The sequence below is a fragment of the Macaca fascicularis genome, chromosome 11 (assembly GCF_037993035.2).
Source record: "Macaca fascicularis isolate 582-1 chromosome 11, T2T-MFA8v1.1".
Classification (NCBI taxonomy): domain Eukaryota; kingdom Metazoa; phylum Chordata; class Mammalia; order Primates; family Cercopithecidae; genus Macaca; species Macaca fascicularis.
Genome location: NC_088385.1, coordinates 71,484,846 through 71,500,593, shown reverse-complemented (window position 1 = coordinate 71,500,593; position 15,748 = coordinate 71,484,846). Strand labels below are relative to the sequence as shown.

Here is a 15,748-nt window from a genome sequence, read left to right as displayed (position 1 = left end):
AGTACAGATAAAGTTCGTGCTACACATCCATTGAGCAGCTGGATAGTTGACAGGGAATGGTAAAGAATGCCATCTTTCCCAATTTACAGGCATATCACTCAGGCTCTCCTGGTAACCTCTGTGCAGGCTCTCCTCCCTCCTGGCATAGCCGGGACTGCACCAGCCTCCTGGTGGCCCTCACTAGCCTTTGAGGCATGGGAAGAAGGGGTGGCACAGAGCAATACGGATGGAAAGGGAAGTTGAATGGAAAAATGAACCAGGTGACATGATTAAAAGCCACGACAACCCATATGTTTGCCTCATGTGCCAATTACTTATACTTCATTTGGCTTGGTGTATAGACAGTTCCCTGGTTCAAAGATGGAAGGCCTCCATTGCCTCAGGTCTGTTATCCAGAAATTGTAATTGCTTGTAAGGTTATAGAAAGAAGGAGTCATAAAGTCAGACTCAGAACTACCACTTTCTAGCTCAGTTCTGACCATGAGCACGATGCTTAACTGCATTTTTTCATGTGAAGTGGGAGCTCTTGATCCCTTATGAACTACTGTATGAATTCAAGTACATAGAAACAATTAGCATATTGCCTGGCACATTATGGGCAAGTGCTTGTTAAATACAATTTCAAAGCTGAGTGAACTGGGTTTTAAATTAGAGGACCATTCGCAATCTGTGTTCCAAAAGAAGTTAATAAAAAGTTCCCATGGTCAAGTAAGTTTGGAAAGTTTGAGTTAAATAAGTCACTCTGCTGCAGGACTTCTCAGAGTTATTCATGATCGAATGTGAATTTCTAGCAGGAGGATATGCTATATAGCATTTCCCAAACTTAGTAACACTTTGAGGAGCATAGTTTGAGATATGGTGGCTTAGGGTTTTACGAATAGAGAAGAGAGAATAGTATATGGGGATGTTTTTGTTTAAATGGGAGGGCCCTCCAGATTTAGACTTGAAGTTTTAGGAAATTGCTGTAATAAGATTTTTCCTTAGGATCTAGGGTGACTGATGTCTTGGCTAGGCAAAACTTAGAGGAAGGCAGACCAGGTGCGGTGGCTTATGCTTGTAATCCCAGCACTTTGGGAGGCCAAGGCAAGAGGATCACTTGAGGCCAGGAGTTCAAGACCAGCCTGGCGAACATGACGAAACCCCATCTCTACTGAAAATACAAAAATTAGACAGATGTAGTGCACGCCTGTAATCCCAGCTACTCGGGTGGCTAAGGCATGAAAATCACATGAATCCGGGAGGCACAGGTTGCAGTGAGCCGAGATGGGCGCCACTGCACTCTAGCTTGGCCTTGGGCTGGAGTGCAGTGGTGCGATCTTGGCTCAATGCAACCTCCACCTCTGTCTCAAAAAAAGCAACTTAGAGAAAGGTATAGTTACTTGCCCATTTTGTAATTGTAGTAGACCAAAGGCATAAAATCAGAGTTGTAAATGTAATCTCGTTTTAGCCAGTAGTTGCCCAGTGACATCCTCTAAAATTTCTTAATGCTGCTAACAGAGGAGCCAAGACCTTTTATGGTTTGGGAGGTGCTGGGAAGCTGAAAAATGAGAGATTGAGTTAATCTGCAGAAATTTCTATTTTAGGAATGCAGGAAGGGAGAGAAGGTCTGAAGTTGCTTAAACAGGTTCCAATTAGTTCCTTCTTACTGAATTATGAATGAAATGATTCTATTTATCTATTCTAGTAATCCAGTATTTTGTTTGACTGTGGTGACTTGGTGTTAACATTTTTTTCCTTCTAAATTTTAGAACAAGCACTGGCTAATTAGGCAAGCCAAGACTCCAATGACTAATTCTTCAATACAGTTTTTAGATAATGCATTTAGGAAAAGGTAAGAGCTGCTGCTAGGTAACAATCTGAGTTGTTTTAAGGACTCTACAAATCAGCTCATGAAGAGGGGACCACCACATTGTTGTCTCTGAAACAAAAATAGAGGGAAGCAGGTCAGTGGGAGAGAGGCTTCGATGGGGCACCAGAAGCAGAGACATTCCTTTACACTCAATGAGGTGGCCTTTGGACCCCAGTACTAATTAGACTGCCCATTTTTAGGACTTGGCAAAAGTATTGCAAATTTGAACCATGTGGTAGAATTTTTTTCTCCTGCTTTAAAGAAAAGGTTACTTGGTTAAGAGAGCCCATTGTCGTCTGTGACAAATGACCCAACAGCTTAGACAAGATCAAAATATTTGCCCTTGCTGTTTGGAATTTTCAAGAAATTATCTTAATTCAATTTTTTAAAATCCATTACTTTCTCTTAGGAAGTGTTTAGTGTAGACCAGGGATAAGCAAACTTTTTCTGTAAAGGGGCAGATAGTAAATATTAATAGGCTTGCAGGTCATACATTCTGTCACAACTACTCAGCTCTGCTATTGTAGCACAAAAGCAGCCCTGGGTAATATGTAAATGAATGAGCATGGTTGTAGTCCAATAAAACTTTATAAAAACAGACAGTGGGCAAGCTTTGGCCCATGAGTCATAGTTTGCCAGCTCCTAGTTCAAACATCTTAAGCTTTTTTGTAGCACAGTCCTGTCTGAATTAATCTGTAGTACACAGTACTGAGAATGGACAACTCTTTCTTCTGTTTGTCTCTACTCTCATCACTATTGCCAATAAAAAGTAAAGCTAACGGGTTATTTAAAAACGAGTTTATTTCTTTGGAAACAATTAACTTTGGAATGAATTATGTTCTGGAATTTTCTAATCTATTTTTTACAATGGGAAGGTCTGGGGAATGGAGATTGGGGATTTGAGTTTTGGGGGAGAGTGTTTTGGGTTTTTTCTTTTTTTAAACGGGGGTGTCTTTGTTTTTGGTTGTTTGTTTGTTTGTTTTGGCAAGATAGTGATACCTCAGCCATTGCCCCTTTCTACCTTCTGTTCACATCCAGGTGGCAAACTCTCCTCTCAGTTGATGACCTTGTGGAGAAACTGGTCAAGAGATTGGAGTTCACCGGGGAGCTCAACAACACTTACATCTTCTATACCTCAGACAATGGCTATCACACAGGTCAGAGGCAGGGTTAGGTACTGCTGTGATCTTTGAGAATATGTCTTTCCTTTTTCACCCAGTGAGCCCTGGCAGAGAGTTCTAGTCTTGTTATAACTGGACATGCCAGAGGGAGTATCTTGCCCTCAGGACCCCTCCAGTTGGAGCACCACATCATTCACACATGGAGAAACCAGGTTTTATTATTTGCTGTTTCACACGTAAGATGACATGGTGTTCTAGAGTGGGGGCAGAGCATGAACTTGATGGGTTGGAGGCAGACCGTATGGAAGGCATTTGAGACAGGAAGGCCAAAAGAAGGTTGTCTTGTGGGGAAAACTTTCTTGCCATTCATGGAATTTGTTTTTTGAGTGTTTTTGGTTTTTTTCAAAAGCTGCAGGATGAGTCAGCTCTGTGTCCTTGACTTTCATGCTTTCTACTTGGACCTTCTGTTGTTAAAAGCAAACATTTTCTTCTTTTCCACATATATAAATGTCCACTTGAATGGGATTCACTTGAGACTTGCTTGCATAGGAGGAGATCGCTTAGGCATTAATGCATTATTGTGATTATTTTTTTGATGAGGGGGTGTGGGGGGAAAGAATCTCACTCTCTCACCCAGGCTGGGGTGTAGTAGCGCCGTGATTTCGGCTCACAGCAACCTCCGTCTCCCAGATTCAAGCGATTCTCCTGCCTCATGAGCTCTTGAGTACCGGAGACTACAGGCACATGCCACCACGCCTGACCAATTTTTGTGTTTTAGTAGAGATGGGTTTTTATCATGTTGGCCAGACTGGTCTTGAACTCCTGACCTCAGGTAATCTGCCTACCTCCGCCTCCCTAAGTGCTAGGAGTACAGACGTGAGCCACATGCCCGGCCTGTGAATATTTTTAAACACAAAGTAGAGAATAGTAAAATAGCCCCCATTATCCGGCTTAGATTTTCAGCTGCATGAGGCCACTCTTTTGAATTCTTCCTACTCTCCGTGTGTTTTTCTTTTGTTGCTAGAAGGTTTTGAAGCAACTCCCATACACATGACTCCAGGATTCAACACCAGATTATGCATCTGACTCTGGTTATTATGTATCAAGATGCAGACCGCCAGCCACAGTGGCTCACACCTATAATCCCAGCACTTTGGGAGGCCAAGGCAGGTGGATCACCTGAGGCCAGGAGTTCTAGATCAGCGTGGCCAACATGCCAAAACTCCTTCTCTACTAAAAATACAAAAATTAGTCAGGCGTGATGGCACATGCCTGTAGTCCCAGCTACTCAGGAGGCTGAGGCAGGAGAATCGCTTGAATCCAGGAGGTTGAGGTTGCAGTGAGCTGAGATCGTGCCACTGCACTCCAGCGTGGGTAACAGAGCGAGATTCCATCTCAAAAAAAAAGATGCAGACAGAGTCCACATACTACCTATAGTTATTGTGTCTCCTAACTCTTGTCATTTGCCATGAATTTGCAGGGAGAAGTGGGTCTTTTGTCCATCAGAATGTCTCACATTCTGAATTTGGCTAATTGCTGTCTTATAGTGCCTTAACTTGTTCATCTCTAGTCAGCATTTCCTATAGACTGGTAGATTCGGAACTTGATAGAAATTTGCATTTTCAGGTGATGGTGCATCCTGGCCTGCAGGTGTGTTCTTCCTATTGCATCATGTCATGAGACCCGAGGCATCTGGCTGCACTGTTTTTGGGGTGCTGGTGATTGATGGGTCAGGTGGTTTCAGCCTGAGCTCTTCCTTTGAGCTTTTCTTTTATTCCAGAGATGATTGTTGCCTAAATTCATTATTCCCTCAGAAACTGCAAAATGCTGATTTTGTAATCCTGTCCTTTCTTTTGTATTTATTAGCTGGAATTCCTCAGAGAACTACTTCCCCTTATCAATTATTTGGTTATTTTGAGATGCAGTTTATTCAGGAAACACAGGATAGGTGTTTTTGTTTGTTTATTTGACAGTTTTTGGAGTAAACTTCATTCAGTTGTGATGAGGCTGAGTAGCATGCATAATTTTTTATGTATTTGTGTTTCAATACTTTCCTGTCATTATTTTTGCTCATTTTGTCCTATCATAAGCCAGGGAGTCCCTTCTAGTCATTTATTTAGAGAAGATAAATTCGTTGTTTTCCTGCCTTGTAGTAACAAGAGATGTCTCCAGGCAAATTTCAGCTTTCTATTAAAACACCAGAATCAGTAGAACAAAGTTGTTTTAGTTTTGACTGTGGATTAAATGAGTGAAACATAACATGAGCAAGGCCCCTGTCTTGGCTCCATCTTTACCTTGTGTGTTTTGTTTTCAGGACAGTTTTCCTTGCCAATAGACAAGAGACAGCTGTATGAGTTTGATATCAAAGTTCCACTGTTGGTTCGAGGGCCTGGGATCAAACCAAATCAGACAAGCAAGGTAGGTGCCTGGCAAGCTGGTGCTGTGGACAGGTAGGCATTTGGCCTGAGAAAATAAGGTGTTTCCTCCTGAGAGAAGATTGGGTTCGGTTCCTCTTCCCACTAGGGCTGAGCGGCAGAAGAGCTTTTAAATGGAAATAGTGATTCCTTTTTTTTTCCCCTTAACTTCCCACTGCTCTCTATATCTGTATTTTCACCCCACATGTACATGTCCCATTAGGATGCGTAGCTTTCCTTTGTCTTTTGAGACTGGATCTTTGTTCTGGAGCAGTGACTCTCAAAAGAGGGTGTGCATCAAGATTGCCCTCCAAAACTGAAGAAGAAAAATGCTGCGTGCTTGGGCAATATCCAGAAAGAGTGTAATTGACTCACTTGGTCTGGAATAGGGACCCAGCATCTGCCTTTTTCCTTTTCGAAGTTTACAGGTGATTCTGAGAGGCAGCCTGGTTTGGGGCCCACTGCCTTGTAGAGCAGAGCTCCTCTGGCTTTTCTGTGAATCCCCTGGGGATCTGGTTAAAATGCAGATTTCTGCTTCTCCATTTCTGACCAGCTCCTGGGTGATGTCTGCTGCTGGCCTGACCTCGCTTTGAGTATAAGGCTATCAAAAACATGTCTTCTAGGAATTAGTCTTTCCCTGTGCCGGGCTTTTCCTTATGAATGCTTTGTTGCTTTCTTGGTTCTCTCCCTAGAACTGCCATAATACGCCACATTGTTCTGTTGTCATTCCCATTCGGTTTCAGTGTCTTTTTCCAAACATGGTACCTAATGCTGAGGCACTTTGTTCCTAGCAGTCATGAGGACCTTCATCCTCATCCAAAATACTGTCCTCCAACACTCAGGAGAAAAGAATTGACAGGCTCCGCCAGCTATGTCTTCTCTCCTTTCTGATATCCCAATTTCAATGTCAGTCCCATTTCTGAGAGACCAAAGAAGATGAACAAATACACACTTTAAGCTGAAATTGCTAAGTGGGTTTTTAAATGGGCCAGACTTTCTGGGTATATTGGGTACTTTAATTTTGGAGCTTGATATTTACTTGTTTAAAATGTCTATTTTTCACTTATTTCCTTTTACAACACTCTTGATGGAGTTCTGTTAAAATTCTTTTGGAAGGTAAAATGGCCTTCATAATTACCTTTTGTGTTTTTCCTTTAAGACCCATGTTCCTAAAGCTAGTCACTTTTCCCTACAAATTTCAGTGCCTTCTAAACAGGCTCCCTCTTTCAAAGGAGATAAGCAAGTTTGGAAGACCGTTAAATCTTACAAGTGTTTTCTCGAGGTGGTTGTTTGGAACTGATTGAGGAGACCATGTCAGCAGCCATGTTCTGTTTTTAGGAGCAGGGCTACCTCAGCCCACGTGGGAAGGAGGCTGAATGAGATCATAGTGAAATGTGTCGGCCAGCTGCCTGTGGAAAAAATTGTTCCTTTTTTTCTTTAAGTTAACATTGCCATCTAAATGTTAAAAATCAGAAACTTCACCTTCTCTAAGCAATCTAAATGAAGTCTGGTTTCTGAGAAGCCATTTCAACAATGTAGCTAACATGTATTGTTTAGTATGGGACAGGTGCTATTCTAAGTGTATTGCCTGATTCAACTCACTCAATCCTCACAGTTGATGAGATAGAGGTGCTGTTATCCCTATTTTGCAGATGAGGAAAATGGAAGCAGAGTAAGTTGTTTGCTGAAGATCACATAGCTAAAAAGCAGCAGAGCCCTGCATTTGAACTGGGGCAGTCTGGCTCCAAAGTCTGTATACTTAACCATTACATTATAGCTCAGTCAACAAGTATTTATTATCTTCTTTGCCAGTACAGTACACCAAGGAGCCTTGCACATGGCAAGGAGCAATCAAACAAAATCAGTTTTGTTGTTGTTGGTTTTTTTTGTTTTTTTTTTTTTTTGAGATGGAGCCTCGCTCTGTTGCCCAGGCTGGAGTGCAGTGGCGCGATCTCTGCTCACTGCAAGCTCCACCTCCTGGGTTCACGCCATTCTCCTGCCTCAGCCTCCCTACTTAGCTGGGACTATAGGTGCCCACCACCATGCCTGGCTAATTTTTTTTTTTTTTTAAGTAGAGATGGGGTCTCAATCTCCTGACCTTGTGATCTGCCCGCCTTCTCCTCCCAAAGTGCTGGGATTGCAGACATGAGCCACCGCGCCTGGCCACAAGATCAGTTCTTAAATCTCTGTGTCAGGGAGCACAAGATATTTAAGCTACAGTGGTCAGTGAAAGCCTCTGAGGCATTTGAGCAGACGTGGATGTTGAGAAGGATTTAGCCATGCAGAGATCTGTGGGAATAGTGTCCTGAGCAGTACGGTAAATGCAAAGGCTCAGATGTAAGGATAAGCTAGGCTTGTTTAAGAGACAGAAGGTAGCAGTTGTATTGAACTCCTTGTACTTCCTAAGTGGACCTTCTCTCTCATCTCCTGGCCTTTGTACAAGTGACTGCTCCTCCTTTCTGCAATGCCCATCTCGCACCCCCTTCAGCTGGCCAAGTTAATTGTCCTTTAGGGCCTTGGTTTAGGGCTCCCTCTGGGAAGTCGCTTCATACTTCTGCTCCCACATGGGGTAGATGCCCTTCCTATATGTTCCCAGCTGGCCTCACACTTGTCACACCCTATTGAGTTTGTCTTTTTTAGTCTAGGATGTCCTAGAAAAGAGGAACTATCTAAACTTAAAATATCCATCCCCTAACATATACTGGGGAACATCCACATTAGTTGAATGGATTTTTGCCAAGGTTGCAAAGTAAGTGGCAGATCAGGGACTGAAAGTTAAGTCTGTGCATTCTCAGAACCCATGTGTTTGTACATTGCTGCATTGACAGGTGTACTTTGAGAAGCATGAAGTGCCCCAGCTTTCCCCTGGCACAGGGAATGTCAGAGATGATGGGTGATGTTTCATGTGTTGGCAGCACAGTTGACTCAGTACCAGCCGTTGTGTGTGAGTGGCACCGGCTTGTGAGTTGGGCATAATGAGCTGAGCTGTCAGCAGCCTCGACAGCCAGATCAGTGCACATTTAACTGACTGGTGGACTTAGCTGCGTGTTGGCTATGCGGGAGAACTGGGACAAGGTCGTATGTATAGATGTCAAAGATTGGCTATTGACGTTTTCTCCTCTGACTGGTTTAGCTTTGGTGGTAGAAGTTCTGCAAAAGGAATTCTAGAAAGGAAAAGGTTAGTAGGAAAACTAGAATGATACAGCATGGTCCCAGGGAAATAGAAGTGAACTGGGAGTCAGGAAGACCACCTATTGGCTTTGGACAAAATCAGCCTTGGTTCCCCTAGTTTTGTGAAAGTAAGAGGATGTTAAGCCTCCATTATCAAGTGGAACCCACCTTCTTCCTTGTCAGGAAAACTGGAACTGAGGGGCAAGTCCAGCTGAAGCAACCAAGATAATGGGATTCTGCACTTTCTCATGCAGTTACAGTGCTTTTCACTAAGTGAATTTGGGGTGCTTCCTGGTGTGCTTGGAGCCTTTTCTTTGATAACTACAGAAATTCAACATCAGGATTTGGGTGTCTGTTTGGAAACCTGATGTGTTCTGAGAGCCCATTGCCATCTTGTTCTTTTCAGTAATTATGCAACAGTGTCATTCTTTCAGAGCAAGAGTAAGCAGGTTCTATGCGTGATACCCCTTGATTTAAGCCCCAGGAGTGTTTGTTTATTTGTTTGTTTGTTTGTTTTGAGACAGAGTCTTTTTTTTTTTTTTTTTTTTTTTTTTGAGACGGAGTCTCGCTGTGTCTCCCAGGCTGGAGTGCAGTGGCGTGATCTCGGCTCACTGCAAGCTCCGCCTCCCGGGTTCACGCCATTCTCCCGCCTCAGCCTCCCAAGTAGCTGAGACTACAGGCGCCCGCCACCACGCCCGGCTAGTTTTTTGTATTTTTAGTAGAGACGGGGTTTCACCATGTTAGCCAGGATAGTCTCGATCTCCTGACCTCGTGATCCACCCGCCTCGGCCTCCCAAAGTGCTGGGATTACAGGCTTGAGCCACCGCGCCCGGCCGAGACAGAGTCTTGCTCTGTAACTTAGGTTGGAGCGCGGTGGCATAATCTTGGCTCACTGCATCCTCCGCCTCCCAGGCTCAGGTGATCATCCTACCTCAGCCTTCTGAGTAGCTGGGACTATAGGCACACACCACCATGCCCAGCTAATTTTTGTTTTGTGTGTGTTTTTTGTTTTGTTTTGTTTTGTTTTGTAGAGATGGAGTTTCATTACGTTGCCCAGGCTGTTCTGGAACACTGGGCTCAAGCAATCAGCCCTCCTCCCCTCATTACAGGCATGAGCCGCCACAGCCAGTCTACCCCAGGGTTTTCTAGGGACTTTCATTGGATTAGGATATTTATATACTTGATTGCTAAGAACACTCTCAACCTGAGAGAGTGTGATTTATCAAATAATTTATTTTTTTGGCTGGGCACAGTGGCTCATGCCTGTAATCCTAGCACTTTGGGAGGACAAGACAGGTAGATCACCTGAGGTCAAGAATTCGAGACCAGTCTGGCCAACATAGTGAAACCTCGTCTTGACTAAAAATACAAAAATTAGGCTGGACACGGTGGCTCACGCCTGTAATCCCAGCACTTTGGGAGGCCAAGGCGGGTGGATCATGAGGTCAGGAGATCGAGACCATCCTGACTAACATGGTGAAACCTCATCTCCACTAAAAATACAAAAAATTTAGCCAGGCTTGGTGACGGGCGCCTGTAGTCTCAGCTACGCGGGAGGCTGAGGCAGGAGAACGGGATGAACCTGGGATGTGGAGCTTGTGGTGAGCTGAGATCGTGCCACTGCACTCCAGCCTGGGCGACAGAGCGAGACTCTGTCTCAAAAAAAAAACCAACAAAACAAAAAACAAAAACATAAGCCAGGTGCGGTGGCGGGTGCCTGTAATCCCAACTACTTGGGAGGTTGAAGCAAGAGTATTGCTTGAACCCAGGAGGCGGAGGTTGCAATGAGCCGAGATCTCACCATTGCACTCCATCCTGGGCAACAGAGCAAAAAATCTGTCTCAAAAAATATATTTTTGGTCTTGTCAAAGCTTTTTCTGTTCCAATCCGTAAATGAATTTTTTGTTTATTTGAGATAGGCACTCTCTCACCCAGGTTGGAATGTGGTGGCTCAAACATGGCTCACTGCAGCCTTGGCCTCCTGAGCTCAAGTGATCCTCCTGCCTTGGCCTCCCAAAGTGCTGGGATTACCAGCGAGAGCCACTGTGCTCAGCCCATAAATGAATTTTTAAATTTTTACTAGACAAAAGCAATACCCTGAAACTAATGTTTATCAAAGTCATCACATTGATGGGTGAATCCATCCAAATTCTTGGTTATATAAAAACCAGAGGTAGGTGTAATTCTTTTTAACTCTTCATTCATACTTGCTGTTCGCTAGAAGTCTCCCATCTCCTGATATAGTATGCTAATTTTGAGACTGTCTGCTTATTCAGATAACATTTTAGAAGAGGAGGCAGTTTATCCATTATATTTAGGGGAGTGTGATAATTATAGATTTCTAGGGAGAAAGAGTCCTGGAATGACTTGTGCTTACGGTACTTGTGCTGAATCTTAGTGACTTTGGATTTATACTGGATCTTACCCCTTTCTCTCCAGAGAGCAAAATGCCATTAGAAAGAGCCTCGGCTGGGTGCAGTGGCTCACACCTGTAATCCCAGCACTTGGGGAGGCCAAGGCAGGCGGATCACTTGAATTCAGAAATTTGAGACCAGCCCGGGCAGCGTGGCAGAAACCCCACCTCTGCTAAAAATTAATAATACAAAAATTAGCTGGGCGTCATGGTGTGCACCTGTAGTCCCAGTTGCTCTGGATGCTGAGGCAGGAGGATCAGTTGAATCTGGGAGGTCAGGGACACAGTGAGCTGTGATTGTGCCACTGCACTCTAGCTTGGGTGACAGAATGAGACCCTGTCTCAAACAACAAAACAAAAAGAAAGAGCTTCCCCCCACCTCACCAAAAAAGGAGCAAGCCTCCCATTATACAGGTGTTGGCTCTTGCAATTTTTGGTGAGATGACAGTCACCATTTTATATCTCTGTGGGTTTTTTGATGTTTCCTCTTTTCTTTTAAAACTGCCTTGAACATCATAGTATCTGAGGAATTGGCTTCACCTCATTCATGTTACAGGCGTCACTGAAGATCTGCTAGTCACACTTCAGGGTCTGTAGATGGCTTGTTGTCTTGATCTCATTCTGGAGATGGTGTCTCTCTTTGACCCTCCTTTCCTCCTGTGACCTCTTCCATATTGACACTCACACTTGATGACTGTTTTCCAAGCTGCTCAGTTTGCCTGGGGGATTTGGAACCAGGAAAGTTATCTGTAGCAGTGGGTCTTGTGTCATCCCTGGAGACATCGTTTTTTGTGTGTGAGGTTTTTCCCTCACTGAGTAACACATGGATTGCCTTTCTCCTAAAGTGTCTGCCTCTGGGCGGTAATTCCTAACAGCTGCAGAGTTAGACTAATTGATTCAGAGCCAGGATATTTATCACTCTGCCCTCTAAGAGCTGTCCTAGCCATCAGGAAACCTGGCCCCTGATAATATTCTGAACATTTTTTTTTTTTTTTTTTTTTTTGCCTTTCCTATCTGTACTTTTGGTTTTGTTTTCAAATTAATAGTTGCAGGGCTGGGGTGTTTTTGTTTTGTTTTATTTCCCTGTTTGGCCTCTCCTAAGATCATCTAAGTGTTCTCAACAGTTTTGAAGACTGTTATTTCCTGTCAGTAAGTGATGGCTTTTCCAGTTATAAGCTGGTAACTTTGCTCCAGCCACTCTTGTGTTTCATTTCTTCACCTATAAACACTGTGTCCACGGACTGCGATGAGGAATAAATGAGAATAAACGTCAAATACCTGGCACAGTAAACTGTAGTTCCCAGTTTTTCTCATTTCCTCTTTGTTTCCCCTGATGGAGTGTTTTAGCGCTTGAAGATTTTTCTAGCGCGTGACCAAGTGACTTCTATGCTTACGTTCTGTCTAGGCCTGCACTGTCCACTTGTGGCTGTTGAGCACTTGAAATGTGGATAGTCCAAATGGAGATGAGTTATTATTGTGAAATACCAGATTTCAAAGACTTGGTTCACAAAAAGTTAAATTTCATCGACTTTTAAAAAAATATTGTTTACATGTTGAAATATTAATATTCAGATATTTTTATAGGAGGTTAAATGAAATGTATACAGTTTTACCTGTTTTAATGTGGTTATTGGACAATTTTTAATTGCATGTGGGGTCCCTTTTATATTTCTATTAGGCTACTCTGGATTAGGCCCTGTAGAGGTGTTGTCTGCAGAAGGAAAATAGTCTGATAACCAAGGAAATAAGTCAAAGCATAAATACAGGACAATGCCTTTAGTTTCTAGAATGTTTAAAAACATCTAAGTTTTTTGCTCTTAAAAAATCTTGTATTGCTATATTTTTGGAATAAATTTTCTGCAGCCTTCACAGCCTGTTGCAAACATATTTTGGTAGTGTTGTCCCTTTGAGAAGCTATAAAAAGAGCTAATAATTCTCATTGGTGGCAAACATTCCATTTTTGAGGTCTTCCAAAATGTCTGGAGTTCATTTGAAGTCAAATTTAGTTAATCTGAATAATCAAGTTGTAAGACACTTCGTATAAAATAATTAGACCAACATTTTTCTCATGATTCACAGCAAACTCAAAGCAGTTCCAAAGGAGTTTTCAAAAAAACATTTTGATCAATAACAGAATGGGTAGAATAAATATGTCACTTCCCCAGGGGATATACTATTATACAAGCCTTGTAAGACTTTATATTTTGTTGTAAGTTATTATAGTTATATTTGAATCCATAAAACAGACCAAAGCATGGGCTGTATAAAAGGTAATAGTAAGTGTTGTTGTCTCATGGGTGGGGTGGGGGGAAGAGAACTTTAGTATAGATAGAAAAGGAAAATGAGACCAGCTATGTTTTAGATTGTTTTTCCCTCTTTTGCATAGATGCTGGTTGCCAACATTGACTTGGGTCCTACTATTTTGGACATTGCTGGCTATGACCTAAATAAGACACAGATGGATGGGATGTCCTTTTTGCCCATTTTGGTAAGTATAGAGCCCTCAATCAGGCCTGAGCCAAGACCACAATAAATTCTGGGTTGTGTAAAGACTTAAAAATTTAAACATTAAATAATAAATTTGGGGGCAGAAAAATCTTGTGGCGGGAAGGAGTTTTCTAAAATAAAAAATTAGACCACATGTGAAATTTAGAGTTCTGTTTCCTCCCCTCTTTTGCTCTCCTCAAGAATACCCACCATAAATAAAGAGAGGTGACAGGTTGGGAACACATTGGCAGCATATGTAAAAAGAGTCATTAGTCCAAATACATGAGTTCTTAACAAAGATTAATATCCCAGTGGGAAAATGGGCAAAAAAAGTGGCTAATCAACTTGTAGAAGAATTAAAAATGGCAAAACAAATGCAAAAAGATTACTTCAGTGCTAATCACAGAAATGCTTAACTGAAGGAGACCTCTATCTGTGAACTGGCAAAGATTTTTAAAACACCCAAGATTTTAGAAGTCTGAGAATTTGGAAAGTACTTTATATACTTTTCATACAAGTATAATCAGTATAACCTGTTAGAAGGTTAGTTTAATAAGACATACCACTTCAGAGTACACACGTCAAAAACAGACAAGTTAACTTCTGCCTGTCTGGTGAGTGAAATGTGGCATTTGGTCTTACTGTGCATCTGTTTGTTTAATAATGAGGTGAATTATTTTTTAACAGCTTAATTCCCATACCATACAATTCACTCATTTAAAGTGTTGGCTGGGCGCGGTGGCTCACGCCTGTAATCCCAACACTTTGGGAGGCCAAAGGTGGGTGGATCACCTGGGGTCAGGAGTTCAAGACCATCCTGGCCAAAATGGTGAACCCCTGTCTCTACTAAAAATACAAAAACATGCAGGCACCTGTAATCCCAGCTACTCGGGAGGCTGAGGCAGGAGAATCACTTGAATCCAGGAGGTGGAGGTTGCAGTGAGTGGAAATTGCGCCATTGCGCTCCAGCCTGGGCAACAAGAGTGAAACTCCATTTCAAAATTAAAATCATTTTTTAGGTGTCCAATTCAATAGTTGTTGGTATAGTCACAACCATCATCATCATCTAAGAGCATTTTCATCACCCTAAACCCCCAGACACAGTAGTCACTCTAATAGGAGAAAACTGGAAATCCACATATCTAGTAGAGAATTGATTAAACTGTGGTGCAGGGAATTGATTAGATCTGTTGCTTCCATTCCCACCACGAATCTACTTTATGTCTGTATAGAATTGTCTGCTCTGAACTTTTCATATAAATGAAATTACATAACATGTGGCCTCTTGTAACTGCTTTTTTCACTGAGCATAGTGTTTTCAAGGATCATATCATTGTAACGTGTGTCAGTACCTTATTCTGTTTTAGTGCCAAATAACCTTCTGTGTGTGAATGTATCACATTTTGCTTATCCATTCATCAGATAATTTGGGCTGTTTCCACTCTTTGGCTATTATGAACAATGCAGTTGTGATGTTTTTGTTTGTTTTTGAGATAGTCTTGCGCTATCACCGAGGCTGGAGCGAAGTGTTGCTGATCACAGCTCACTGCAGCCTCAGTCTCCCAGGCTCAGAGGATCCTCCCACCACAGCCTCCCCAAGTAGCTGGGACTACAGTGGCTGGCTGCCACATCTGGCTAATTTTTTTTTTTTTTTTTTAATTTTTAGCAGAAATGAGGTCTTCCTACATTGCTCAGGCTGGTCTCGAACTCCTGGGCTCAAGAGATTCTCACATGTTTTCCAAGAAGATTTTAAGGGGGAAAAAAAAAATCCTCCCCCTTCAGCCTCCAAAAGTGCTGGGATTATGGGTGTGAGCCAACACTTGCTATTATCTGTCTTTGTGATTATTGTAGTAGGTGTGAAGTGGTATCTCATTGTGGTTTTGATTTGTATTTCCCTGCTGACTATTGATGGTTAGCATTTCATCATGTGTTTGTCAGCCATTTGTATATCTTCTTTGGAGATGTGTTCATATTTGGATCCTTTGTCCGTTTTTTTTTTTTTTTTTTAATTGTGTTACTGATCAGGGAATCACTTTTCATTTGTGTCTTTTTGTGTTTCTTCCCTTGAGAAATGCCTCTGCATTTTTGTGTATCATAGTCTCCTTTTATGACTTGTCTTTTCCATATATTAAGATATGGGAGCCAGGTGCAATGGCTCACGCCTGTAATCCCAACAATTTGGGAGGCCAAGGCAGGCTGATCTCTTGAGTCCAGGAGTTCAAGACCAGCCTGGGCAACATGGCAAGACCCAGTCTCTACAAAAAATGCAGAAAATTAGCCAGGCATGATGGTG

At 42.5% G+C, this 15,748-nt stretch overlaps 1 protein-coding gene across 2 annotated transcripts in view; it reads left to right on the top strand.

Moving 5' to 3' along the window:
* GNS (glucosamine (N-acetyl)-6-sulfatase) overlaps positions 1 to 15,748 on the top strand; it is a 45,228-nt gene that overhangs the window by 16,654 nt on the left and 12,826 nt on the right. For both annotated transcript variants that reach the window (XM_015431152.4, XM_005571445.5), the window contains 4 exons: positions 1,749 to 1,831; positions 2,888 to 3,006; positions 5,285 to 5,388; positions 13,355 to 13,456. In XM_015431152.4, the coding sequence (XP_015286638.1) occupies positions 1,749 to 1,831; positions 2,888 to 3,006; positions 5,285 to 5,388; positions 13,355 to 13,456 (408 nt within the window). The remainder of the gene's footprint in view (positions 1 to 1,748; positions 1,832 to 2,887; positions 3,007 to 5,284; positions 5,389 to 13,354; positions 13,457 to 15,748) is intronic.